At 40.4% G+C, this 27,614-nt stretch overlaps 1 protein-coding gene across 1 annotated transcript in view; it reads right to left on the reverse strand.

Annotated features, from left to right (window-relative positions):
* Nucleotides 1-5,503: 5,503 nt before the first annotated feature.
* The window catches only part of lrp2b (low density lipoprotein receptor-related protein 2b), a 40,928-nt gene continuing 18,817 nt past the window's right edge, over nt 5,504-27,614 (reverse strand). Inside the window, exons 40-80 of the mRNA XM_034559312.1 lie at nt 27,025-27,497; nt 25,932-26,379; nt 25,597-25,762; nt 25,347-25,505; nt 24,963-25,252; nt 24,368-24,571; nt 23,793-24,035; nt 22,610-22,735; nt 22,344-22,463; nt 21,793-21,924; nt 21,311-21,512; nt 20,906-21,201; nt 19,820-20,336; nt 19,321-19,476; nt 18,798-18,968; nt 18,443-18,666; nt 18,173-18,350; nt 17,041-17,237; nt 16,631-16,876; nt 15,947-16,075; nt 15,453-15,572; nt 14,993-15,109; nt 14,792-14,908; nt 14,207-14,344; nt 13,665-13,787; nt 12,376-12,504; nt 11,386-11,517; nt 11,069-11,194; nt 10,752-10,895; nt 10,472-10,637; nt 10,068-10,196; nt 9,709-9,929; nt 9,300-9,482; nt 8,753-8,872; nt 7,713-7,878; nt 7,458-7,491; nt 6,806-6,946; nt 6,404-6,484; nt 6,042-6,125; nt 5,865-5,921; nt 5,504-5,545 (exon numbers count right to left, since the gene is read on the reverse strand). Of these exons, the coding sequence (XP_034415203.1) occupies nt 5,519-5,545; nt 5,865-5,921; nt 6,042-6,125; nt 6,404-6,484; nt 6,806-6,946; nt 7,458-7,491; nt 7,713-7,878; nt 8,753-8,872; nt 9,300-9,482; nt 9,709-9,929; nt 10,068-10,196; nt 10,472-10,637; nt 10,752-10,895; nt 11,069-11,194; nt 11,386-11,517; nt 12,376-12,504; nt 13,665-13,787; nt 14,207-14,344; nt 14,792-14,908; nt 14,993-15,109; nt 15,453-15,572; nt 15,947-16,075; nt 16,631-16,876; nt 17,041-17,237; nt 18,173-18,350; nt 18,443-18,666; nt 18,798-18,968; nt 19,321-19,476; nt 19,820-20,336; nt 20,906-21,201; nt 21,311-21,512; nt 21,793-21,924; nt 22,344-22,463; nt 22,610-22,735; nt 23,793-24,035; nt 24,368-24,571; nt 24,963-25,252; nt 25,347-25,505; nt 25,597-25,762; nt 25,932-26,379; nt 27,025-27,497 (7,232 nt within the window). The 3' untranslated portion in view covers nt 5,504-5,518. The remainder of the gene's footprint in view (nt 5,546-5,864; nt 5,922-6,041; nt 6,126-6,403; nt 6,485-6,805; nt 6,947-7,457; nt 7,492-7,712; nt 7,879-8,752; nt 8,873-9,299; nt 9,483-9,708; nt 9,930-10,067; nt 10,197-10,471; nt 10,638-10,751; nt 10,896-11,068; nt 11,195-11,385; nt 11,518-12,375; nt 12,505-13,664; nt 13,788-14,206; nt 14,345-14,791; nt 14,909-14,992; nt 15,110-15,452; nt 15,573-15,946; nt 16,076-16,630; nt 16,877-17,040; nt 17,238-18,172; nt 18,351-18,442; nt 18,667-18,797; nt 18,969-19,320; nt 19,477-19,819; nt 20,337-20,905; nt 21,202-21,310; nt 21,513-21,792; nt 21,925-22,343; nt 22,464-22,609; nt 22,736-23,792; nt 24,036-24,367; nt 24,572-24,962; nt 25,253-25,346; nt 25,506-25,596; nt 25,763-25,931; nt 26,380-27,024; nt 27,498-27,614) is intronic.

Below are 27,614 nucleotides of genomic sequence, written 5' to 3' on the forward strand. Positions count from 1 at the left end.
CCATATTCCCCCTCAGGATAAATCAAGAAAGTTGAGCCACCAATATTTTGTTCATATTGTAATTTGTTATTAGACCCTCTTACTCCTGTTAGAAGAGGTTAATTGTATTTTGTAATTATATATTTGTAATATAATATAGGTTACAAAAAATGTCATGGTGTATTATTTCCTTACTCGGATGCTCAATTATGTTGTTTACAGTTATAGACAAGGACACAACAAACTGTAGGATGTCCTCAGTCCTGTCCTTGATGTAAGATATTGCTGTCATCTTGACTTTAACTCATCTTGACTTTAACTCACAGTACGAGCAGGAATACAATATTAATTCATCTAGAGATAATGTATCCATCATTTGTTTACTCTAATTTCCAAGTTTTTTGTTTTTTAATCTCAGGAACATAGGGGTTGACGTCAAGTTGCTCAGGAAGACTTGAACAAGCATGGTGTCCGCTTATATTCCAATAAAAACAATGTAATATTATACTGATAGTTTGTTGTTACTGCATCTACTAAAGGCTCACTAATATTGTGATATAGTCCAGCAGTCAGCTGAGTGTTCCTTATTGTTTTGTAATATTAGTTCATGTATACTCATGGACTTCCCCTGGCTGCTAGTCCTCACATGAGTGTGCTGGATCATAACAAATTCCATATCCACGTGCCTCTTCTCACAGTCTTATGACTGACTGTACAATCCTCACCGATTAGTTTCCCAGCAGTTAACTTTGTCCATAGTATTATTTATGTTGGCCTCATTGTCATCAATCTTCACAGAACTTGATTGTGACAAGATTATTCATCCTATTACTAAACGGCACGAGCACACTCTACAGTCCTCAGTGTAGCACTTTAGCAAACTGACATTGTGTTCAGAGAGCTCGTCCTTATGTTACCGTGCGCTCTACTCGCACACGATACACACAAAACCAAGCAAACATGCACGCCACCTGTTTGCCGGACTCATTTGCTGTTGGAGGGGTCTCGAGAGGGAAACAGAGAGGGGCAAGGTCGTCGACACACTGCTGATGCCATCTGCCTACCGCTCTGTGTGTATGTGGCCATGCACCACCACCTATAATGCCACCCACATGGCCGATCTGACATATGACAGATTTCATTCCAATTCCCATTTGGAAAAAAAAAAGTTGCCTGCTGTACATTTTGCTAGGGTATTAGGATAATCTACCACAACTCAACAATTATAGTGTTTTCATAATTTCCCAAAAATCTAATGCTTTCTATTCTCTTAAGTGACAAAACAAAAGTAGCCTATTATACATCCATGACATGTCAAACAATAAAACCACAAGTCCAACGTTTAAATGTATTAAGTTTAAAATAAAATGTGATAATGACATGCAGGATCTTTGCCATTTTTTCACTGTTTTTACTTGGAGGGGGGGGGGGGGGGGGGGGGGAAAGGCTGAGCCAAATAACAAAATAGTACACTTTTATTTATCTGTCAAACTAATTGTTTCAGCTCTAATCCTAAAGTCGGTCAACAGCTGAAATAGTGTGTAGAATCTAAAATAAAAAGAGAGTTAGTTCATATTTTAATTGTGCTAGAATAAAAACGCTTTTATTGAAATATACAGTGCAGAAGAGGTCAAGAGCCAGACGGCTTTTAAGAGGCTTATAAGAAGAACACCACTACAGTACACCTTCAGCTCGCCCACTCTGAGACTCAGCTGGATAAAGAATCACTTCTAGAGATTGGATTTGGCTCACATGTCTGAGGGACAAAAGAACGACAATGCTGTGTCTCATTTCAGGATTTCAACAGCCAAATAGGTATTTAGGGACAGAGGAGGCGATGGTTGACAAAGTGCCAATCTGTCTGCTGGCGAGCCAAACTTCACAGGCTTTTTGACTGATGGCTGATGTTAAACTCCCACTGAGCTTGTAATGAGTGTACATGTGCGGAAAAAACAGAGTGTATAAGGGGCCTGCAAACAAAGACCTCTTCTCAATCAATTACATTTATTTGCATAGCAAAATATTATATTTTTACCTCAAACATGGCAAAATAATCATCGCAATATACGTTTCTTGACTTCCCCCGTAACCTCTGAATGGTGCAAATTCTTCCTCGAGTCTTTGTTTACTAAACTGTGCAACACCCTAGCCATAACACATGAAACTCTTCTCCTGACCTGCAGCAAAGCCGGGCGAAGTCACAGCTGTCCTGTTAACCAACAAGACATTATTCCCCATTTAAATGCATCAGCAGGAGAATGTTCATTTAATTAGCTTGCCGTCCGCAGCTGTGCACGGCCACATGCACGAGTCTCTTAACACTCGTCACAACATCTAGTATTTGGAGTTTGATTCATCACAGGTGATGCACACCCCTCATTAACATGCAGCACGCGCACGCATCCACATGGTTTTACTCAGACTTGTGTTTGGAAGCCTAAATAACACAACAACAAACACACAGACCGCGGTTTTGCATTTCCTTTATCTACATGTGTGTAAACTAAGACTACCTGACAGTTTCCCTGGAGCCATTCATTTCTCTTTGTCAGACACACACATGGACATTGGTAAAGAGCTGCAGAGTTCAGTCCGTACACGTTAGAAAGCATCCTCACCTTGTTGAGGCTCCTCTCAGCATCAGCGCGCGCGTTTTAACCCGACACGGCCTCTGTTTATAACACGAGAGTATTGTTTCTTTCTTATTTCTTTCTGTCTGTATTGCTCTGTTCACTCCGTCTTCAGCTGACTGGTTGTATTTTTCTGCTCCATCCAGTCTACCGCCCAATGAGCCGCCCCTTCCCCCTCTGTCAGTCAGTTTGCTCTCGCCCTCACTCTCTCTGGCTGTGCTGCCTTCAGGTGCTCCTCGAAATCTCCATCACCCAAGATTCACAGATGAAAATAGACTAATGCTGCTTTTTTGCTGGATGAAAAATGAGGAAGGGAAAACGAGCATGAGGAGAGAAAGACATTTACCCCACTAAAGTACAATATCAAGTTTTTTCTGCATTTTTACATAATGTGGCTTTTGTGAATCTGGTTATGAATCTAATATCACACTAATATCTTATACTGTGTGGAGTATACTGTATAAGTGTAACGGACGTGAACAGGGCATGGAAGAAGTCGACTCAGAAGTTGATCTTTCTTGTATTTATTTCTGCAGAAGACAATAAAAACACACACATTGCCTTCTGGTCTGTCTTGCTGCACATCAGCTTCCACGAATAGTATTAAAACTTTTGTGAAGGAAAGACGGGACTACATTAAACAAAAGAAAACACATACCTGCAGAAGACAATAAAAACACACACATTGCCTTCTGGTCTGTCTTGCTGCACATCAGCTTCCTAGACACGTAAAACAGGATTTATAATAGGTAAAGTATACATCAGAGCGACCGGATGTAGCTCATACAAACGGCGCCAAATGAAACATAAACTTCTACCGTCTAAAATAATGACACAACAGCTGAACACCATGATCGTACTAACGACCATTACCGCGTGTAGCAAACGGTTACATTTTTAAAAGAATATAACAAAATAGTGCGACATCATTTCCTCCACAACTTACCACGAATAGTATTAAAACTTTTGTGAAGGAAAGACGGGACTACGGAAGCCTAGGAGGCAAAGAAGAGGTGAAACGCAATTTCCACAGGAAACAGATTTAACTCTTCAAAATAAAATTCACACAAACACACACTTCAACAGGATCGTTGAATAATAAACAAAAATAAGATATAATACATTAAAAATAAGAAATAACAGAGTGTATTTCTAACTCCGTTACATAAGTGCGGAGGCTTGTACAGCCCAAAAGCACGGAGATAGAGCCTTATTCAAGCAATGAATGTCAGCTCAAATTCTCAATATTATAACTGTCGTTAAAGCAGATCCTTAAAAGGTTATATTCTATTTTCACTGGTTTGTTGTTCATGAGGTCCCCTGTTATGTTCATGTCTATTTTATTGAGATTTCACTGTACAGTTTTTGTGAAAATTAAAGGCAAAGTTGGCTCAAATGAAAAGATAAAGGGAACCGCTCTGGGGAAAAAGCTGTTCCTCAGCCTGTTAGTCCGAGTTTTAATAGTCCTGAATCTTCTTCCTGATGGCAGTGGAACAAACAGAGAGTGTGTGATGTCTTTGTAGATGTTGCTGGCTTTCTTCTGGAGGTGGCCAGCATACGGTGTCCAGGTCAGGACTTCCGCACAAAGGGGCTTCCACACAAACTATAACCTGATGTAAAACCAATCACCCTTTCTCTTTTGGGCTGCTGACATGGCTTCCTATGTACATAGTTAGATACAGATTTGAAACATATGATTATATTCTTTTATTACATATTCTGTAAGGAAAATAAAACTCTATTTGCTCGAATTATTTTACTCTCACCAATACACATAACCCAACTTGACTGAAAACCGAACAGCTTCCTGACCATTCAGGAATCATGTAGATATCATTGTTGGTTCATTCATGAGTGTCTGTACTTTTTCTGACAGCTCATGAAGGCAGCACAGTGTGCACACATGCTGCAAGCTGCATGCCTCTTTGGTCCGCCCCTCTGAAACCCAATTATTGCTATTCATTCCCTCGATCTCTCCATGTTTGTCGCTCAGTGAGCGGTAACGTACATGTTTGAGGTCAGAGACTTCTTGTGAGGTACCTGCAGCATGAAACATGGACTATGAATAACCATGGACCACAACATAGAAACACACCGATCTATATTCCTCCTTTCTGTGTTTTCACTATTCTTTAGTGCCTCAGATTTGTTTCCCACTTGTCTCTGTTGTCCATTTGCTCATCTGGTTGGCCCAGTTGTTGCAAGTTCAAGACCTTGATGTGTTCAGACATTTGTGACAGTCAGAGAGGAGCAGAGTCACTGCTGCTGCCCTGTGATTACGGTCTCAAATTGTGTCTCTCTGTGTTATTAAATGGATGATGAGAAAGCATTTCATCTCAGCTCAGTGGGTCAGATAGCTGGGGATCAGAGTCCTATCTGTGAAGAGCGAGTGGATAACATCAGACGTGTTGTAGTGACAGATCCTCCGGTGAAAGGTTCACTGTCGCACAACGAAAGGTGCGAGTCAGATAGTAATAACATTCAGCATCAGGGGCTTCATCTAAGGGGCTTCAAAAACAACACACAGATATAAAGTGATGATAATAGCAGTTTTAATAATCAAGTTCTTCAAAATGAAAAAGGTAAATAAAGATATGAAACCAATTAATTACAATGTAATTTACAAGTTTCTATTCACTTTATACACTTATTGAAGTCTCATATTAGTTACATTAATTAATTCATGTCTGATTATTTTATTTTTGTACACAAATAGTTACATGTAAATTGTAGTTAATATCATCCAAATATAGACAACAAATATATCTTTCTTTTACAAAAGCTCTTGGTTGATTCGTTCCGGGTGTGTCAGTGAGGTTAGTTCAGCAATGCTACATCCTCCAATGAGAATGAGTGAGGTTTCAGATCTGAAACATAGATCAGTCTAATCTCTGGATGTAGAGGTCACATCAAATGTCAGAATCTGGTGTGTGCTCCTGTTGGAAGATCATAATTACTAAAAATGCCAGCAATGAGATATTGGGTTTCAGATTTATGTCATATACATACATGTCATATCCAATTACGTAAATAGGCCGGTTAAGTCTCAGACTCAATAAAATCATGTTACATAATTTAAAAAAAGTACAGTGCAAACTGCGATCTGTCAATACAAAGTCGGCAAATTAAAGATTTCATGGGTATATTGTGCCAAAAAAACTCTGCATGTCAAAATAAAATCTATACAGTCCTATTAAATCCAGAGCCATGGATAGTGTTTTGAGACACTTGAGTTCATGGCCATTCTCAACTCACCATATATGTTGGGTTTTGGAAAGACTCAAAACTGTCGTCCACAATGGGTTCAAATTGCTGAAAAAGGGATAAATTAAATGCTTCAATAAATAAGGATAAAAACAGATAATTGTACTGCCTTCACATCCTTTTTTTAGACATTTAGCTGCTCATATTAAAATATGAATATAAGGCTACCTGTGTGCTCGAAGCGACTGGTTCTGCAGAAGTCATGTAAACGTCCTCTATGTCCGAGCCGTATGCCGGGTTATCAAAAGGCTCCTAAAATGGCCACAAGTTAGACAAATTCTAAATGATTTAAAAGAATATATCAACACACAACAAAATAAAACTCTTTGGGGTTCAGTCAGTAAAAACTGAAGACCTGACATCTACTCTTGATTCAGTGATTGACAAAAACAATACCATGTATTATAATCAAAGATATGTCCCTCTCTGCATTTTTTATAGTGTGGTGTGATATACTAGATGGAAGCCTTGGAGTTATAAGATATAAAACACATTTTATGTGACAATAAACTGGTGAATATGAAACTGACCTTGTTGACAGTGGCGGCACTTCTTGTGGGCTGGTCCGCAACTTTAACGTCTTCCATATACAACGGATTATTTATGTTCTCCTGAGAAAGGAGACACATAATCACAAGACTAGCTAATGAAAATATAGAAAAATCTCAAATGTTATATCTAACACTATATAAGCACAATGTGATGTTTTTGCATATCTGTTAATTATAGGTATCCAACTTGAGGAGTGATGAAACAAAACAAAAAAAGAAGATACAAAAATTAGAGCAAGTTCATGTGAAAAATCTAAAAGATTATTTGGACATTGCAGCAGTGGAAAAACATTTTCTTGTTTTAAAACTGTTGCCATGTAGTATGTCATATATATGCAGAACCATAACTCTACAGGCGAGCAGTGATCTCGGCTTACGGACCTTGTTTGATACATCAGGAGCGACGGTGACTGCCACCATCGTCGGGGCAGCAAGTTGCTCACCAACTTCATATGCTGGGTTCTCAAAACTCTTCCCATCTGTTTCCGCCATGGACACAGACATACAGGGAACCTGACATCCGACAACAAGTAGACACAACGAGTTGATAACCATAATAGCGCTTTGTGCATCCGATTGGCCATGTTTCTATTCAATTGTCAAACTAAGTTTAGAAACATTTTTGAAAAGTCTAACCCTAACCATAAGACCCGCAGAAGCGTATATTTTGTATTTAAAAATGTTGAATATTTAACTCAATACTTAAAAATGCACAGAACATTATGCAAAAGGAACATAGCGATAGATGCCCCCCTAAACCTGGGTCTTAATGGGAAACAGTTCTATATTATTAAGAGTGCTCTGTGAAGGCAGCTCCTCCTCCCTTAATCCACAATAGCAGTAAGAGCGAGGATGAATTCAATGTTTTAGCAATATAAAAGAACCAATAAGAGTATCAATAAAAAAAACAGACTAATACATAGTAGAAATAATAGTCGTACTTTTCGATAAAATACAAACGATACCCATCTCTTCTCATGAAAGGCTGTTTTCTTTTGCTTCTTACCCCTTCAAAATTCAGCCTCGTTTCACTCTCTGTTGGTGATGCATTTGGAGACGAACTATTTCTAAAAAATTAGCAAGGCACAAAAATAATTAATTCAGCTGTAAGATGATCCTGTACATAGCATACTAACAGGTAATAAGAAAACCTATACAGTGAGTCGAATACTTTAACTATAAAATTATTTAGCTTGCATTAACGTAAAACAATATCATTTATTTTCACTCTAGTCTTGTTTTGTAGTCGAAGAAGAAAATAAAAATACATTTTCTTGCAGAATCTCACCTGAAGCTTGGGAGGTTGGGCATGGATGGCATCGAGGGCATAGAGGAGGGCATGCTGGGCAAGCTGCTCCTTAGTCTCTCAAGCAGGTTGGACTTGTTCCTGGAAGCATAGACCAGAGCCACCAGCAGAGCCACAATCACGGCTGTCACCCCGATCGCTATTCCAACTGAGATGGAAGGAGGAGGGGGCAAAATGCAGCGCATTAATAATGAGATCAAACTTAAAGTTTGAATGTTGTAATGTTATAATGCTTTAAAATCAAATATACTTGAGGATGCAACCACGTTGTATATGTCTTTCTGGCAGTACTCTCCATTCCAGTCTGGAGGACATCTGTGAAAATACAAAACATTAGAGTTGCAACATTTGCAGTATTTGTAGACCGAGTCCATTATTTGTTTGTGCATCAATAATTATTAGTTGATTTTATTTGTATTATCTTGTGTATGAATATATTTTTGGATATGTATTTAAAATGTATGCATATAAAAATTAAACATTTCTTACATGCATAGAACCTTGTTGTCATCAAAGTAGCAGGTGCCTCCATTTTGACACTGACATGGTGGGGGCATGGTGGGCGGTGGATCAAACCCTGAATCAATTTAACAACATTTGGAACAACATTTGGAACATTGGAAGGAACCTCTCTGCCCCATGGCAACAGAAATGATATCATTGTAACGTCTATAGGTATGTAACTGAGCATCATGTATACTACAGATTCATGGCTTTATAAAAGTTCCACTGTCCACTGTAATTAAAAGACTACTGACACTTTCCCTGCCAAGAGAGAGGAACATCCTCCCTCTTAGGCCAAACATACTACTACTACTTTCAGTTCTTGGCTCTCTTGAATTTCGGCCCTCATTGGTTTAACTGACTTCTATATTGTTAAATGAATGAATGTGTTGCAGGCTAAGATCATGCAAAGAGAAAGGAGAACATTGTCTTGAGATTACCTTCTGTTACCAACTTCTATACTTGGTGCCCCATGTTTTTATGTCACTTGTTGAGGAAAATACTTTTTTTTTTCTCACCAGCATCACATTCAGTGTTACTGCCGTGGATAAAGATGGTGCCCTGGGGGCAGGCGCAGGTGTAGCCTCCAGGCCGGAGCAAACACAGGTGGCTGCAAGTGTCCTTACATGGATTGTTCACTGCAGAGACATTGATTATTTCATTTCAATAAGATAAAGTGCGTTACATTTTGGAGTTTGAAATCAATTCTGCGTGCAGGACTTTGCCATCTCTTTTCTTTATTGATGTGGCCATTACTGTGATGACCTTTTCATGTCATCATCACAGTTGAATCAGCTACTGTAGTTAAAGTTTTCTCTCTTGTGAAGACCCAATACTTTCTACTGTACTGTATAATAGCGGATTACCAATGTCATAAATCAACAATGAATGACCAATAAATCAATCAATTAATAATCTCTACATACAAAATTATCCACAGAAAAACAAAATGCAAACATGATCTTATTAGGCCGACTGTAAACAAAAAAAACAAAAAAAGTATGCTTAATGCAGTACTGTATGTGTTTGTTTGAATAGGAAGAAGCGAGGAAGTGTGCAGCTTACTAGCTATGGAGTTGTATCTCTGCTGCTGGTACACAGAGACCTGAGTCAGCCACGGCCCGGCGGTCAACAGCTTGGTCTTGGCTCCGCGACCAAACTTGTCCTGCCGGAACACCTCCCCTTTCTCCTGAGTACTCCAGTAAACGTGGTCCTCGAACACACTCACACTGAAGGGGTTTCTCACATCTAGACAAAATGCAATGAAATGTGAACAATTTAACACAGCCCCAATGATGGAGATACGTACATACTAAATGTATGGAATATGGATCAATGATGAGGGTTCTTGAGGATTACTGGAATTTCTTAAAACTAATATAACATATGAACCTGAAATGAACACTGAATAATTCAGTCTCACATTTTACATTTCTCCTTTCTGGCTTTGATGACCGTCCTTCCTAATCCTCACCTATGTAGACGGCAGTTCGACGGCCATCTCCTGAAGGCAGAACAGACTCTATGCGGCTTTCCTTGGAATCAGACCAGTAGATTCTGTCATCGTTGGTAAAGTCGATTGACAGACCAGTGGGCCAACCCAGGCCATCGGCCACCAGGACTTTCCTCTCTTGACCGTCCAGCCAAGAACACTCGATCTTGGCTGCGTCCCCACGGTCTGCCCAGTACAACATCCTGTCGAAACGACAGGTTAGAGTTCTGGGCTCTAAGGTCTGGTGCGTTAATGTTATGATAATGAATAAACATATTCCCTAATTTAATGCAATCAGTATATTGTTCCTTAAAATCAGTTGTGGTAGCTGTCTGTCTTACCCCAGTCGTGGGTTGACGGCCACGGCAGACGGGTGGCCTAGCTCAGTCTTGATTAGTTGCTTCCTGTAGCGTCCGTCCAACATGGCCACCTCTAACCTTTTCAATCTGGAATCTGCCCAGTAAAGGTTCCTACGTGGAAAATAATCAATAATCACAAAACGAATCACTAAATATGTTTTGACACATCGAAACCTTCAATCAATGAGTTATATATTTCTTTCTAAAAATAAAAAGTCTTTATCAATCAGTGCTTCACTTTAAGGGCAGCACTTTTACCAATAAAGGTTCTTTATTGATTTGAATTTAAAAAAATATATTTTTTGATCAAATTCATGTAAATGAAAAAAACAATTTTCAAGTAATAAACTAATCCTAAATAAACTAAAGAGTAAGTTCAGACGCACCTGCCCACCCAGTCCACAGCGATGCCGTCTGGTCTGGTGATGTATTTGATGCCGAGGTCAACAGCAGCACCGATGTTGTTACTGCCATCATCCACTGAAGGTATATATGCTCTCTTAATGGCACCTGCTACAGAGTCCTTACCGGCCACAGTGAAATACACCATACCTAAAAAGAAAAACCAAAGACATCAGCAAATATGTTATTTACTTTTAAGATGTGTCTTTAATGTATTTTGTGTCTATTTGTGCAGGACCTAGTATTATTATGTGTGTGACCTACTGAATCCAGTGCTGTTGTGGTCCCAGTCATAGTCCAGAGCCATAATGCGCTCCTCTTCTTTTAGGAAGTCATGGTAGGTCTTCGTCTGTAGGTTGAACCTCCGGATGCGAATATTCTCTGGTAGAAGCATCAAGGGAGTCGCTCCTGGGGGAGACAGAGACATTTACTCCTTAAAATGCTTTAGGCATTCGTAAAAAATATCTATTTAGAAGAGGGAGCAGATAGATCTCATTAGGACTCTTAATTATATCTCAGTGAAGTAGTAACATGTATATTGCTCTAGTCTAAACCTAAGTTCATTAAAAGTTTGTTCTCACCCTCAGCCTCGCACATGTTGCCGTTGCCCACTTTCCGGTAGCCGGTGGCACACTCACAGTCATAGCCGCCCTTTGTGTTCTTACAGACCTGAGGACAGGTGCCGTGCACCTCACACTCATTGATGTCTGTGGAAGGAAGAAGAGATTGTGAGAAAGTGTTCAGGTCTACAGTTGAACCCATCAGATCTTTAACTGGAATGATGATCATAAGTCTTTTTAGTAGAATTTTAATGTGCTCATCCATGTGCAGTTGTGTGTGCTGAAGTTAAAGAATACTATCAAGGGCTCCCAAAGAGTGTGTGTGTGCGTGTGTGTACCCAGGCAGTTGAAGGTGCTGTCTGGGTCCACTCCGTATCCGGCCCTGCAGGAGCAGATGAAGCCGGTGCCGTTCAAGTTGGTGCACTCGTGCTGGCACAGCTTCTCTTCACAGTTGCGTTCATGCCCAAAATCTGGAGTGAGACAACACAAAGCACATTTGTGACACCTGTAATGAATAATGTAAGGGCTGCTTGATGAAATGAAACAATGGCTTTGTTCACATGGGCAGAATAATTCAACAATTGACAATATTCAAAGTCACAATGATTCTCTGCAACTTTATGACCGAACCTTCATATATTCATAAATATATCGGCCAACGGGACATTTCTGTCCACCTGTGGTGTTATGGCTGTAGACCGAGTCATTATCAGAGTTTAACTGCCATATTCTGTTCAGAAATTATGTTGAAAAGAAGCTAGAGCTACCAGGTTAGAGAAAATATTATGACATTCAGATCCATCCAGCATTATTATAAGGAAAGTTTTCACGAGATCTCTTCTTGTAATTATGAGTCAAAATCAGGTCATGCACAGGCCTGGAGAAGCAGAAAAAGATTGTATAGATGGATGGATAGTCAAAATTACTCAATATGTACATTATAGCTATAATAATATAATACATATTTCCATTATATTTATTGGAGAACGTAAGACCCCATGTTCCCATTATCAGAATTATGAAACATACGTCATAATTATAATTATCTTTTATATATACAATCCAGTTTTTGGTGAATGAAATGCACTGCTCTAGTCTTGACATTTGATCTGCTATCTGTGCACGTAACCCAGCTAGGATTATGATTTTCCAATACTGAACCAAAACATCTTAAATCCCTGCTTAAAAATTCTGAAGATGCAGCAGTCTGTACTTTTAAACTCTCAGGGGATTGTTATAGGGTCACATTAAATAGCAACATATTATAACTGAATGTAAACGGACATTAAAAGAGGACATCTCCAGGAGTGTGTTGTTGTGATACTCACTGCAACCTAATTCATCAGTGCGGTCCCCACAGTTGTCATTGTGGTCGCACACGTATGGCAGGGCCACACAGTGTCCGTTGGTGCATTTAAACTCTTCCAGTGTGCAGGGCGGCAGCGTGGGCTCGCGGCCTGAGGGACGCAGCGACAATGAGTCATCCACATAAGTACACTTTCTAGTCTAACATTGAATTCAGAGCTTTGTCTACAGTGTCGCGCTTCACTTCCCAACTGTCTATAAATACTATGTAGGCATATACTACAACATGACAAATGTAATATACAAAATTCAATAAATCACTTATCCAATTCAAGGCCTCTCCACGCCGAGCTCAACCAATGGCATTGGATGAGCTAGCCGATGTCCACCTCCTCTCTAAACCAAACTATTTAATCTCCTCTCAAAATAATTTGCTATGATTGATGTTTAAGCTGATTGTGTAACAATTCCATAAAACAGACCAATTTCTTATCCCTTGTATGTTTCAGGCTTTGTGTGCTTTACAGACACCCTGATGTCATTTTGGGATTTCCCATTTCAGTAACCTTAGAGAAGATATTTCAGGAGGCATTAGTGATGTTTCCGACTAATCCTTGGGGATGCCAGAAACTGATTAGTGGTGCATTTGCCAAACCTGAACTTATTACAAATCTGGTTATATTTATGTTTAAAAATAATAAGAAAAAGCTGAACATTTTTTATTATAAAGAAACAACCGTATCAAATTGTACACAAAGCCTAATTCATTGTGCGTACACACAATCTATATTTACCTCTGTGTGTCTGCTTATTGCAGTTCTGCTTGTTTCTGTATATTAACATCGTTATGCCTCCCTAAAACTGTGTTTGAATGACTAAAAGTATAAACAAAAAAACATCTTTCAAATATAAATAAAAACATTTTTTCCAATATATGTTTTAAATTGATAATGTCATAGCAACAATATTTGGTTTTCAGCTCTTGATGTAAATAAAAGCTGCAGTAAATTAAATGAAGTTAAATTAAACAAAGATATCTTTGTTTAGCTGTCTCTCAGTGTCTGCATATTTGTCCCCTGCACTGTCTTCAAGTTTATTGAGAGCTAATTAGTCATAATTATTATCCTCAACAACAGCTGAAACTTCATTAAAAGCCTAGGTTGTTCCAGTCTCTGGCCCCTTTGTTCTGAAACAGTGCTTTAAATTGCTTTTATTCTGCCACAAAGCACTGGCACTGATTAAAGAGCAATATTCCAATACACAATAACCAAGATGAACTAAACAGATTATGGCACATGTGTTCGAGTCTTACAGAGTACTTCCTTCTCGTCACTGCCGTCTCCACAGTCGTCCTTCTGGTTGCACAGCACGCCGGAGTAGACACAGTAGCCGTTTGCACAGCGGAACCTGAACGGCATCTCACAGGTGACAGTCACTGGTCGAACACACAAATGTGAGTTCAGACAAACCTCTGCAAGTATACATTATTTAAACACACTGCTACTTTGAAACAAGATAGCTTTTCATGCTTTCAACTGTCTTCGCTTTACATCTTTGTTGACTTAATTATGAGGTAGAATCAACGGGGAAGACGGTTGCAGAGCTCCAGATTCTTTGGTCACTTTATCGTATTTTAGGAAGAGGGGAATGATAATCTGTTTGTATTTACCTGTATATGTATGAGAAGAAATACTGACACCTCAATCTCAATCATTAGATTACATTCCCTAGTTAAGATTGGGGTTAGAATTGAGATGTGAATGATGATTGATGATGTCAATCACACAGGGAGAAATACAGATAACATACTTTTCACAGGACTTTGTCATATACAATAAACTAAACATTTCTTACAGCATAAATTGAGCTGTTCGTCAGAGCGGTCGCCACAGTCATTAACTCCATCACACACCCAGCCCTGGTTCACACAAAGATGGTTTGCACACTGGAACTGGTTTTGAGGGCACCAACGGCCTCCTGGGTAACGAGTAGCTGTTGGGGTATGAAAAAATAGTTAATCACTGATGTCAATTGTTGGTAGATTTTTACATTTCGAAGATGTTGACCATATATTTGGATGTAAAAACAAAGGCAACTATTACACAAGTAATTCAAACTGTCATTTGAAATAGTCCATTAGATCTTGTAAAGCTACTCTTTGGTTCTATTGTCGTTGTGTGCGTATGCAGTTTCACAATGTTGTCAACTTCATATTTAAATAACTGTTAAACTGTTTCTGTGCTTCTAGTGGGTTTATTTACCTGCTTGTGCTGTTTGTCCTACTATAATGTGTTTTAGACATTTATATACTTTTTAACACTTTACACTTGACATGCTGAAATCTCGTAACACAAACTCACAAAAAAAAAAAAAGACCAGTGCACTAAAACACTGTAGGGGCCAGGCACCTAGCCATTAGTTTTCATGTTGTTTACTCACGACAGCTGGTCTCATCTGACAGGTCCAGACAATCAGGCTGGCCATCACACTGCAGAGCAGCAGGGATACAGTGACCCGAGTCACACTGGAAAAAACCTGGACGACACGTCTGCAACTCTGGAAGAGAGCCAGGTGGTGAGGAGTGTTGTTCATGACAGAGAATATTTCAAGGAAATGAGTTGGTGTGCACCGCCTGCTCACCACAGTCTCGTTCGTCTGAGTTATCCCCGCAATCGTTGTCATGGTCACACACCCAGTTTCCAGGGATGCACTGTGTGTTGTCACACCGAAACTCACTTTCAGAGCAAGGCCTTGGCTCTATCCACCACAATCCCCATGAGAAAGAGATGTCATCAGAATAAGGTCTAACTGGTCATGCATACACTGCACAGGCTCAAGATACATAAAGAATACGTTTTTTTTTAAAGACGGCTTAAGTCTATAGTGTGGGATTTGTTTTTAGAAAACCGGGTGAGTAAATCTGAATAAAACGGAAAGGTTGGGCCAGCTTAACCAGCATTAAACCATAACCCAAATAAAAAACTAAACTGAAGGGAGTCTGAAGGGGAAATAATTGTTTACATGTTGTTACCCTGGTAGACACATGCTTGTGCTCGTTTGTGATGGGTTGAGCTGTAAAAAATATGAGTATGACACTCACGGCAATTTCTTTCATCTGAGCTGTCACCACAGTCGTCGTTGCCGTCACACTGCCAGCGGATGGCCACACAGCGGTGGTTGTCACATCGAAAATCTCCCAGAGGATCACAGGTCACCTCCTCTGTTGGAAATGGACAGATTAAAAGATGATTCAACATATGGTCAAGGATAAAAACAAAAAGAAAACATGTTCAAAACCTCATAAATGCTCATACAACAAATACATATATACAAATGGCTATGCAGTGTGCAAAGTGGTATGTTTAGATCTTCCATCATCTTCCATCATCTTCCATCATCTTGCATCGTTTGTTGTTTCCATCATACTCATATACTTTATTTTACTTGTTTTAGTATATTGACTGAAATGTTTCTGCCTATTTAATAATTGTCAGAAATACTGTGTTAATGGTGTGTAACTGTGAACAAATCTTGTTTCCACACGTAGCATAGCATAGCATAGCATAGCACATCTGTTTACACACAAGTACGGACCACAGCCTTGCTCGTCACTGTTGTCGATGCAGTCATTGGTGCCGTCACAGCGGGCCCACTGAGGAATACAGCGGTAATTTGTCTTGCAGGAGAACTCTGTATCCTCCTCACACTTGTAATCTGGACCCACTGGACAGATAAAGAAAGAGAGACACGAGACATGGCACAGAAGTGAGAATGGCGAGTGAGAGAGAGTTAGACACAGGAAATGAAAAACAAAATGACAAGAAATGAGAGTAGGATGAGGGGGGATATCATCAATAGTTTGTGCCTCCTAAAATTTGAAAACAATACGTCATAAAATCTCTTGAGACATGGATGAGTCTAGATTAATTACATGCACAACTGAAACACATAAATCTATATGCTTGAATAAACGGTGAGCTCTGTTTTGCCACAGTGCGAAGCTCTCATCCATTACAGCAGTGCCTTTCTTACATGTGCTCATCATTAAAGTACTGGAAAATCAGAAGTCACTGGTGTAAAGTTACTTACCTGGTCTTCACTTTATCTCCGTTTATCAAAAATAAGGATTTAGAAGTGTTTTTTATTCATTTATTGGAGAGAGTATTTAATTCCTGCCACTGAACAAGACTTTGCACCTCTCGGTTTAGGTTCTGTATTGTATCATTTAAATATTTGACAATAAAATATAAATCTGCCATTTCCTAATATTCCACTTACTGCAGGTTTCATACGGCTCATCAGATGCATCCCCACAGTCGTCCTGGGCGTCACACACGTAGCTCGACGGCAGACAGCGCCCGTTGGCACACTGGAACTGTCCCGGTCGGCACGTCTTCTGGGAACAAGCCTCTGCGTCTTCGTCGCTGTCATCAGAGCAGTCGTTCACTCCGTCACAGTGCCAGGACACAGGGATGCAATTCTTGTTTTTACACTGGAACTGGTTTTCTTGGCATCGGTGGTCACCTAAGGGAAGAGACGGCAGCTTTACTTGTGTTTGAAAAGGTTAGGTTAGTCCGAACTGAAACATCTGCCTGAACTAAGTGTGAAGCCTTTTCATGGGATAAAGGCCGGGCCAAGGCTTTTTCTACCCTGTTGCAGTTAAATATAACAATTGTTAATTTTCATACTGCAGAGAGCTGCATCCTCGTCTGAACCGTCAGGGCAGTCTGAGTGGCCATCGCAGATGAAGCCAGAGTAGGTACAGTTGCCATCTTGACACTGGAACTGGCCAATGGGGCAATGACGGGGCAGGCAGGTCTGAGGTTCATCTGAGCCATCACCGCAATCTGACTGGCCGTCACACTTCCACCATATGGGAACACACCTACGGACAAGGCAGGGCACAACCAGGTTAGCTAACAGAATATAAATTGAAAAATGTATTATATGTTTATAAAAATAAAACAGTAACGGTTTTCTACTACTGAGAACTTTGCTTAAAAAGATCTTAAGTATTGTTTCCATTGCGATTCATCATTATAAATTAGCATGATATAATCAACCGAAACTCTCTCTAAAATATTTATCTACCAATTATTTTTGCACTAAACTGCAATAATCAGCAAGAGAAATTAGCAGCCTGTAAAACGATCTGTATCTGGGCACAATCGTCACATTGAAAGACAAATGAACTGTGACAACGTTTTTGCTGCACAATACAAAAAGAAAACTGCCAAAGATCTAATTTTCTATACCTAATCCATTGTTTCCCATTAATTACCCCCGGTCTTGGTAGGCCCACCACAGTTTCATAATGAACTGAATATATTTTTACACCGGTCCACTTCTGCCGAGGGATTCAACTCGGCGGGGCGTCCCTGGTGTCTCTTGCCCTTGAATGTATGTATGCTTTTTTGTTGTTGTAACAAACACACAGGATGTTATGGACAATTCCTCAATATATCAATAAACCTTGCACCGCTGTCACTTTATACTTTAGAGACACTGTATACACTTTAATTTAAATTTAATTTTTTACATTTTCATTTCCTTTATTATTATTTATTATATTATATGCCCTGCTATTTTATTTTATTGTATTGTATATTTGTAAAAAATGTTTTACTACTGCTTCAAGTAATTTCCCCCTGGGGATGAATTAAATCAAATCTAATCTAATATAAAGCTCTGGAAATAATCCCATTCAATTCCATAATTTTGGGATAAAAGTTGACTATGAAAGAACAGTGAGACTTGCTCGATGAATTGAGTTGTGAGGATTGTGGAATGGGAACACGAGTGATTTTGTATCTGACTGACTTCTCATTGTCTCCACAGCGGAACTGGGTGCTGGAGCAGTCGGCGACACACTGGATCTTAAAGCCCACCATGAGGCCGATGAAGTGATCTGGGCACTGGCAGGTAGCTTGTTGCCCACCAGGGCCAATCAGACACAAGTGACTGCAGGTCAGGTGATGGGAGGAGCAGGGGTTTTCACCTGGGTAATCAGTTGATCAAAAAGGACATATTGGTCAAATCTGGGCTGTATTCAATTGATACAATAAGCAACTACATTTCAAATGTACGTACTGCGAGGCTGCCTGTAGGGGTGGTATACACGAACGTCATATGGTCGATGTGTGTTGTTGCCCATGATTGTGCGCTGTTCGCCAGTGTACTTGCGAGCCTTCTCTACTGTGTGTGTGTTCCAGTCCGTCCAGTAAACCCAGTCCTCGAACAGGGAAACTGCAAAGACATGGGGAAGTGTACCTGCAATGGCCCGGTGTCGGTTCTGGCCGTTCAAGTCGGCAAAGCTAAAAAGTTGATACGGTGGAGGGTTAATACACGTTTAAGACATTTCACTGTTACTATGGTACAGGAAAACCTGTTGAAGTGTACTTGATGGAAACTCAAAATGGACTTGTGTCTGAATCTCTGAACTCACTCCAGAAAGTTAAGGTGAGAATCAGCAAAGAAGATCTTGTTGGTGGTGTAGTCTATGGTGAGAGCACTGGGCCACTCCAGCTTGGTTGTTATAATGGCACTGACATTGCTTCCGTCCATGCCAACTCTGCCGATATACGCCGTGTCACCCCAGTCGGTCCAGTAAAGCCATCTGGAGAGGAGATGAGGAAAGACAAAAGGATTAAAGAGTAAATTGTGGTTGACATTTAGTATTTTAAATCTATCAAACAGCTACAGTAGAAATATCTCATATTCTATTCTATTTGAATTGTATTACCTTTCCTCTTCTTATGCCTAAATGGACCAGTGTAAACAGCACAAGATGACAAAGCCTATGTAAATACTTACTATTGTGTATTTCCATTTGAGCCACAATAAACCGTGACAGGGAAAGGTTTTTTGCAATATTAATCATCAACAACATCTGGTGTTGGTGTTAGCCACAGATGAACTACTTCTGTATGTGTGTGTGTGTGTGTGTGTGTGTGTGTGCGTGTCAGTACCCATATTTAGGGTTAACCGCCACAGCACGAGGCCGGCTGATAAGATAAGTGCTGTTTCCATCAATGAATTCTCCTGACAGCAGTCTCTTCTGGTAGCGTCCATCCAGCTCCATCACATGGACTGAACCGTAATAACCGTCCACCCAGTACAACTTCCTGCAGCAGACACAAAGGTTTTCACTGAGATCCCTGCAGCCATGTTTTGGTCAGCCAGACTGATTCCATGCTCATGACAACAGTATTTACAAAAAAGGAGATATAAGTTAAAGGAATAAAGTTCTCCTGCAGTTATAAAATAGTTTTTTCCACAAATGTATTCATGTATTAGACTAATAATTAGAATCAGAATCAGCTTCACTGGGCAAATACAGTAAGTGTGAACACATACAAGGAATTTGACTCTGGTATTTTGCCTATTATTGTTCAATACATTATTGAATAATTAATCATTTATGAAAGAAGGCAGGTTTAATAATGAAGTTCTTCCCGCTTCACCCACCTGCCCACCCAGTCCAGTGCCAGGCCTTCAGCTCCTAATAAATTGTCATTCGCCAGCGTCTCCCTGTCGGTCCCGTCAAAACGCATCCGCTCAATCTTTCCTGCCCCTGCATCCAGCCAATAAAGCCTCTTATCATAGTCATCAAAGTCTAATGCCACCACATTGGACAGCCCCTGCAGGACTAAACTCAGATGTGACCCGTCAGTGGTCAAATTGCGGATGTAGTAGCGGTTACTGTACAACAGGTATGGGGCAATGCCACTGTTCTGACGACAGGTGCGTCCATCCGGTTCACGAATATATCCAGGGGCACATTTGCAGTGGTACGAGCCAACATTGTTCTCGCAGATCTGGCTGCAGACGGCGGGTGTGCTAATACACTCGTCGAGGTCCTCACAGGCTTTGCCATCCGGCATGAGTCGGTAGCCAGGCTGGCAGGAACAGTAGTAACCAGTGAGGGTGTCGGTGCAGAGTTGGGCACACTTGTGGACTGATGGGTTGCGGCACTCATTGACTCCTACACAGAAAAAGAAGGTGGAGTGGAAAAAAGACAGGAAAAAAGGTGATAAATTACTTGAGGGATCTCATTCTGAATTTAAATGAGTGAAAAATAGTCTAACAGATCAGGTTGCAACTGTACAAATCTTGAAACGATTAGTCAATGAACTGATTCCTAGAATTGTTATTAACAAATGTGGAAAGTTATTCATCCAACTTCTCAGAATTGAGCATTTATTGCTACTCTTTTTTTCCATTAAAACCTATGTGAAACATAACCAAACATTTGAAGATGTTTGACATCACAATGTAGAATAGTTTGGCAAATAAATAATTAAATGTAAAATCAATCATTTTGAATATCATAAAAACTAATGATGGTCCACAAAATGTACCCAACTGGAAATGTATTTAAGAATAGCAAATAACCTTGGAAAGAAACCTTATTGTTTCTTACCACAGAATTAAAACAATGCAATTGTATGTTAGTGATAGCTTGGTCGTGTGAGGGATATGCTGTTTTTTAATCTCCTGTAAACTCACATCAAGCAACATTTTGACTTAATGTCATATTTCCAAATCTCTCACCGCAGGCTTTTTCGTCACTGTTGTCCTGGCAGTCCTTTTGTCCATTGCACACCTTTTTGTTGTCGATACACTCGCCTGACTTGCACATGTACTGCTGAGGAGCACAGGTGGGTTGTGACGTGATGCACATGCTCTCTGCTTCATCTGAGCCATCCATACAATCGCTCTGTCCATCGCAGGTGAAGGAGGCGGGGATGCAGGCTCCGTTACTGCAGGTGAACTGGTTGCTGCTGCATGTGTCATAAGTACAGCCCAACTCATCACTGCCGTCCCCGCAGTCATTTACACGGTCACAGCTGGGGAGGAGGACCAATTCATTAGACTCTATTAAGTAACAAGATAATTAGTTTCCAGACTGACAAAACAATGTCTACCTTTGTTCACGCTCACACTCTCCCTACTTACTGGTAAGGCAGGAGAATGCAAAGCCCGTTGGAACAGGCAAACTCATTCATATGGCAGGTGCGGTTGGGGCAGTTCTGGAGTTCATCAGCAGCATTAGCGCAGTCTTTCTCTCCATCACACACAAAGCTTAACGCCACACAGCGTGGGAAACCGGGAAACCAGGTTGGACAGGTGAACTGGTTGGAACTGCAGGTACGTTGGCCTGAAGGAGACGGAGAGAAGATGAGTATGCTTGACTAGAGATGGATGCTATAACTAGAACTACAGTATATGATACCATTAACATGTGGAAAATTACACATTTAGCTGGAAAGTTTTTAAGAGGATACATGATAAAAGTGTACCTGGAGGCAAAAAACAGATGAGACATGGGATGAAGCTCAGCAAAATAAAAAAATTAGCTCTCCTCTCACACACACATAATACATAGATTACCAGTAGTCATGTCACACACTGAAATAAATGACTATGTGCTATCTTACCACACTGTAGTTCAGGAGCCTCATCACTGTTGTCCCAGCAGTCATTGTTTCCATCACAGACCATTGACTGGGGGATACAGTTTCCATTTGTACAAGTGAACTGGCTGGGACTGCATGTTTTGATTTGATCCTCTGCACAGGAACAAAGGAAGAGAATCGCCTTAAGAGATCTACTCTTATCGCAGACCATTAATCAACATTTTGATCGATAAACCATCATTTAGAAATATAGAGCATCTGGCAAACTGACTGCTGGATTTAAAGTAAAATGCACAACTAAATCATTTTTAGAATTTTATTTTAATAGGATAGCTAATGACACACCTTTTGTCTTATTTTGACTAAAATTTGCGGGCATTCAAATAAAAAAACTCCAATTGTGAGTTACTGTATATAAAAAGGTATCATCCAGATGCAATGGCTTAACTCATTAAACCAACTAAAATCATATTAGAAACACTAAAATAATGGCATGTAACTACAAAGTCAAAAGTCTGATGACATTGACGAAGATATCAATACTGAATCAAATGTAAATGCAGAGAACTCACTACAGGAAAGAGGTTCATCTGTCCCATCACTGCAGTCTTGGATGGAGTCACACACCCAGGAGTTGGGGATACACTTCCCTTCGTCACAGCGGAACTGATCCGGAGAACACGTACGACCCACTGTAACACAGTAACACAAACTCTTCCATATATCCAAATCTAGTGAATCACTGTACATAACCTCTGTAAGGGATACGCTTCTTCCCAGCATGTCTCTCTTTCTTACGCTCTCTCACTCAGCAGCAGGACAAATACTTCAAACTTACTGCAGAAGAGAGGATTCTCATCGCTGTTGTCTCCACAGTTATTGTAGCCATCACACAGGTTGTCAGAGTAGATGCAGATGTTGTTGCGGTCACACTTGACCTGGCCTGCAGGACACACCCTGTTAGCTGGAGAGGGGAGGGGAGAGGCGGGCAAAAATCAAAACATCAACCATAGATTCAAAAACACAGCACACATTGTACTTATTCAGCAGAAAAGAATCCCACCTGGAAGGTGGAGATAACGACTGTAATTAGTGGTGGGATGGACGGTAGTCGATCCATAGTTCAGCAGCATGTGAATCGCGGATTATTATACAGTTAACCAGCATAGTGTGAATTAACTTTTACTGCAATCGTTAACAGATATACAGTAAAAATATGCTATCAAGGCGTTGGCATTAATGCTTTCTAGTCTTTGATCTCTGATAATATACATTGTGAACAACAAATCTGTGTTGAAATAAGCACAAGTAGAAAGCTAGTAAAGTTGTCAGCAAAGGTGCTAAACATTCAGAGGTTCCACTCAGTAACATTATGATGCGTTCAGGCTCGGTTCAGTAAAAATGAGTGTTGGGCAAAAGTGAATTATGACGTTGTCATGGTCACTTTTATTGGCACTATAAAAAATTATATTCTTTGAAGGAGATGTTTTCAAAGCGTTATGAAGTAGATATTAAGAGAGGGAATCATGATCGGTTTAACTTCCTAACAGTAGCTCTAAGCAGCTTATAACACATAATTAAAACGACTAATTCAAAGATTTCATATTTATATTTTTTCAATAAAAATACAAAGTTTTATTCCCAAATCATTTTCGTTTTGTTATACAAATAACCATTATAGATGACTATAATAATGTAAGAGGATAACATTAAGAACTTTTCATGGATTACACTAACTTCAGAGCAATTTAAATGATGTTTGGGACAGTGGTTGAAATTAAATGTTGTATACCAGCTAAAACAAAACATAATGTACACTTGGTATTGATAGGAAAAGATGTTATTGCTCCTTTTTTTCTTTTGTGGGGATCCAAGAGACCTTCAACTAATAAGAAAAAGCACTTGTGATGTTCGAAGGACACATTTCAATCTTGTTGTTAGAACATGTGTATCTCATTTCCCACCATAATCAATCCATCAGTTCATAAATCAATCCCTTGATTAGCCTACTCATTACTCACGGCAGTTGATTTCGTCAGAGGTGGCGTTGTCTCGGCAGTCGTTGTGGCCGTCACAGACAAAGGCTGCACTGATGCAGCGTCCGTTGGCACAGGTGAACTCAGTAGCAGGGTTACATGTGGGGAAGGGGCAGCCTCGCTCGTCACTGTTGTCTCCACAGTCGTCTGTGTAGTCACAGGAGTAGCTGAGCAGCACACAGCGGCCATTGTCACAGGTAAAGTCCATGGCTGAGCAGGTGTGGAAGGCTGAGCAGGAATAAAAACAGTGCTGTGATATTTATGTCTTAGTTTTTCTGTTTATTCTCTTTTTAAAACTCAAATAATTGCTGCAACCCAAAGTTGAATTGACAAATCATTTTACCAATATTGAAAAAAAACAACATTCAAAGCTGATAACAAAATGCGTGTCTCAAACTCAAGTTGGCATTGCCTACCACAATTGATAACTAATGGGGGATTAAAATGCCAAAAATCATCAGTGTATATACATTATCTGCAACCAATCTGCTTGCTTCTATCTGTCCACTCAAAATGGTAACCATCCACTGTCTAAAGTCAGATTAAACCCCATCTCTCACCACATACTCTCTCCAGCTCATCTGAGTTATCCTGGCAGTCGTTGTAGCCGTCACACTTCCAGCGTGCTGAGATGCAGTTATTATTGAGACAGGTGAACTGCTCCGGTTGACAGCGTTTCCCTGTGTCTATGATACAGTCTTTGCCATTGTTGGCCAGGTACCACTTCCCCTGATGAGGACACTGGCACTCTGGGCCCAATGGACCTGCAGGAGAGATGAGAAGTGTTGTTAATTAGTAGTACTGTGTGTCTCTTTGTGTTGTTTAGGATGTTCAAAACGTTCTCTACTTGATCGTATGTCTGAGTGAGCAAAAGCACTTGAAATACAAAACACTTAGCTGTTGTCTCGTTATTGTGGACTTTCTTGTACTTTTCTTAGATTTAATTCAGGCACCAAAACATTATGAGTCAAATGTATGAAATAAGACTTGACCAGCAGTAAATTAGAACATTTTTCCAAAAAAAGCAGAATTCACAATTTGGGATTTTTTTTAGGAAAGCCTCTATAATCAATGTTGGTTGATGTGTAACTCAAATTGAGTATTCAAGGGGATTCAGTGACTTGCATTGTAGCATTCACAAGGAAGTATTCTTACCGGGAACACAGACATTACTGCAGCCTCCGTTGAACTGCTGACAAGAGCTGGAGCAGCTTTCTTGCTTAGATGCGGCATACACATGGATGTCGTTTGGTCGGTACTGCAGGTCCTGGGCCAGCACTGCAAAGCCAGAGCCATCATCCTTCCCAGCCCTAAAGACGGCTCTCTCAGTCCAGTCAGTCCAGAAGATGTCCTGTTGGAAGACGGTCATGGCATACGGGTACTGGACCCCTTGCACGATCACTTGTCGGTTGGCACCAGTTAAAGTGGCCCTTTCAATCTTATCTCTGAGGGAAGCAGACGGGGAGAAGAGGAGTTGTCAAACTATTTTAGTACTATGGGATCTGCTGCAACACAGAATATATCAAAAACTGGACATACAATGTGGCATCAGCCCAGTAAAGCATCCTTTCTTCATAATCCAGAGTTAGGCCGTTGGGCGTCGTCAGGCTGCTTTTAATAATTGGGGTCTGGAAGTTTCCACTTAGTGTGGCCCTCTCAATCTTAGCTGGAGAGCCCCAGTCAGTCCAGTATAGGTAACTGGGAAGACAGAACATAGTAAGAAGGGAGGAGACAAGCTCCATAGTGAGTACAGAAATCATCTAGTGACATAATGGGCTGTTGTGTTTACCCATAGCAAGGGTCAACAATGATGCCTCTGGGACGATTTGCTTGTGCGATGATTGAGCGGTTCATCCCATCCACCCCCATGGACTGGACATTGCGGCTATAGTAGTCGGTAAAGTAGAGACGCTTGTTGACCCAATCATAAGCCAATCCCTCAGGGTCATTCAAATCTGAGCAGTGTAACAGACACGAGATGGTATTGAATACAAGTGAATAAAACAATGACAAGATTAGAAAACAAATTAGAAAAAGAGAGTGAAAATAAAACAGGAAAGAAAAACATATGAGAAGATGGAGTCCCAACAAAGGGATCATAGCAACAAATAATGCTTAACTCACTTGTAGCTATAAAGACAGGCGGGTTAGTGATGGATGTAGTGGTGACGTAGCCAATTCTGCTTCGACCAATTCCCATAAACTGGGTAAAGAAAATTCTCTTGTCCTTGAAGTCATAATCCAAAGCCATCAAGTTGTAGCCCACGTTCACTGCTGGGTAAGGGGTGCTGTGATCCAAAGGATCTAACCTCAGGCTATTCAGCTTGTAATCTGTGGTGAAAACTAAAAACTCATCTTGTCCGTAACCACATGTTACTCCGTTACTCATGAGCGACCCATGTGCACAACCACATTTTGGGTGCTCTAGGCCCGGTATGGCAAAACATAGCTGTTGGCAACGTCCATTATCTTCTTGACATGGGTTAAAGCCCACCTGGTTGGCAGATGTAGGCTGGGCATGAGTGTCAAAGACAGTGACATCCATCAGCCCCTCAATACTGTCTCGAATTACCTGGTAGCATTGGGGAAAACAGTGTTTAGTGGCATAGGCATAGCACATTCACAGCAGGATCACACATTTCTCCTAATATCATCATTACGGTTATTGTTGTTGTTGTTGTTGTTGTTGTATTATTCATCATTCAGCTTCAGTGACTTCCTGTCATTCATCACTTCCTGTCCATGCCCACATGGCAACATGCGAGGCAGAAAGCTGCAGTATTGCTGCTTTTTTTTCAAAATACTATTCTTATTTTCACAATTAGTTCAAATTTAGAATATTTGTTAAAGGCCTACCATTGACTGTAAGAAATTACAGCATATGCATGGATCCATTCATTGAGAAAGTAATCAGACTTGTTATCAGATTTACTAATACTAAAATTAGCATTAACTGCAGCCCTTGTGTTGTCCATAAAACAATGACAATATTGTTTCCGACTAACTAATCAATGTTTATACGCAATCAGTTCTGACAACAGCAAATTTGGGACATACATTGAATGGAGTCCATGTAATACTTGACACTACATACGTATGTGTTTCCCCAACAAACAAAGTAAATAAAACACATTATTTAGTTTCTTCATTGAAGATCAAAAAACAGCATCATCCTGAATGCTGAATCTGTATTAAATCATGCAGATTTAACTCTCACCTCTGGCTGGTCAGTATTGGCTGGGTTCTTACTGGCCTGTAAGAGCTTCCCAAGCTTTTTATCCACCCAGAGCATGTAGTTTCCGAATATAGCCATCCCTGTTGGGGATGGATACCGGCTCCCATACCGGATAATTTGCCTCTGTGTGCCATCTGGGGCCATACGGGAGATCATATCAAGAACATCATCTGTCCAGTAGAGGAAATCATTGGTGTAATCAATGGTAAGGCCACGAGGTGACGCTAGGCTTTCTGATGCCAACACAGTGCGGTTGGTACCATCCAGCAGGGCACGCTCAATTTTGGGTGTTTGGCCACTGTCAGTCCAGAAGAGGTAGCGAAGCTTGGGGCTGACAGCCACATCACGGGGCTTGTCCTGGGAGGACTTAAGGAGAATCATTCGGTACGTGGTGTTGATGGCAAGCACCTCCAGGAAGGTCTCACTCTCAAAGGCATTGGTGAAGTATAAGTTACCTGAGACAGTTAATGGATAGAGATTACTGCAAGCAGAGAGAAACACAACTATAGTACTTGACACAGTACCATACAATTTGAATTGTGAATTGTAAATCTGCCTCTATTTGTAATGAT

This window comes from Cyclopterus lumpus, chromosome 19, assembly GCF_009769545.1.
Source record: "Cyclopterus lumpus isolate fCycLum1 chromosome 19, fCycLum1.pri, whole genome shotgun sequence".
NCBI classification, from domain to species: Eukaryota; Metazoa; Chordata; class Actinopteri; order Perciformes; family Cyclopteridae; genus Cyclopterus; species Cyclopterus lumpus.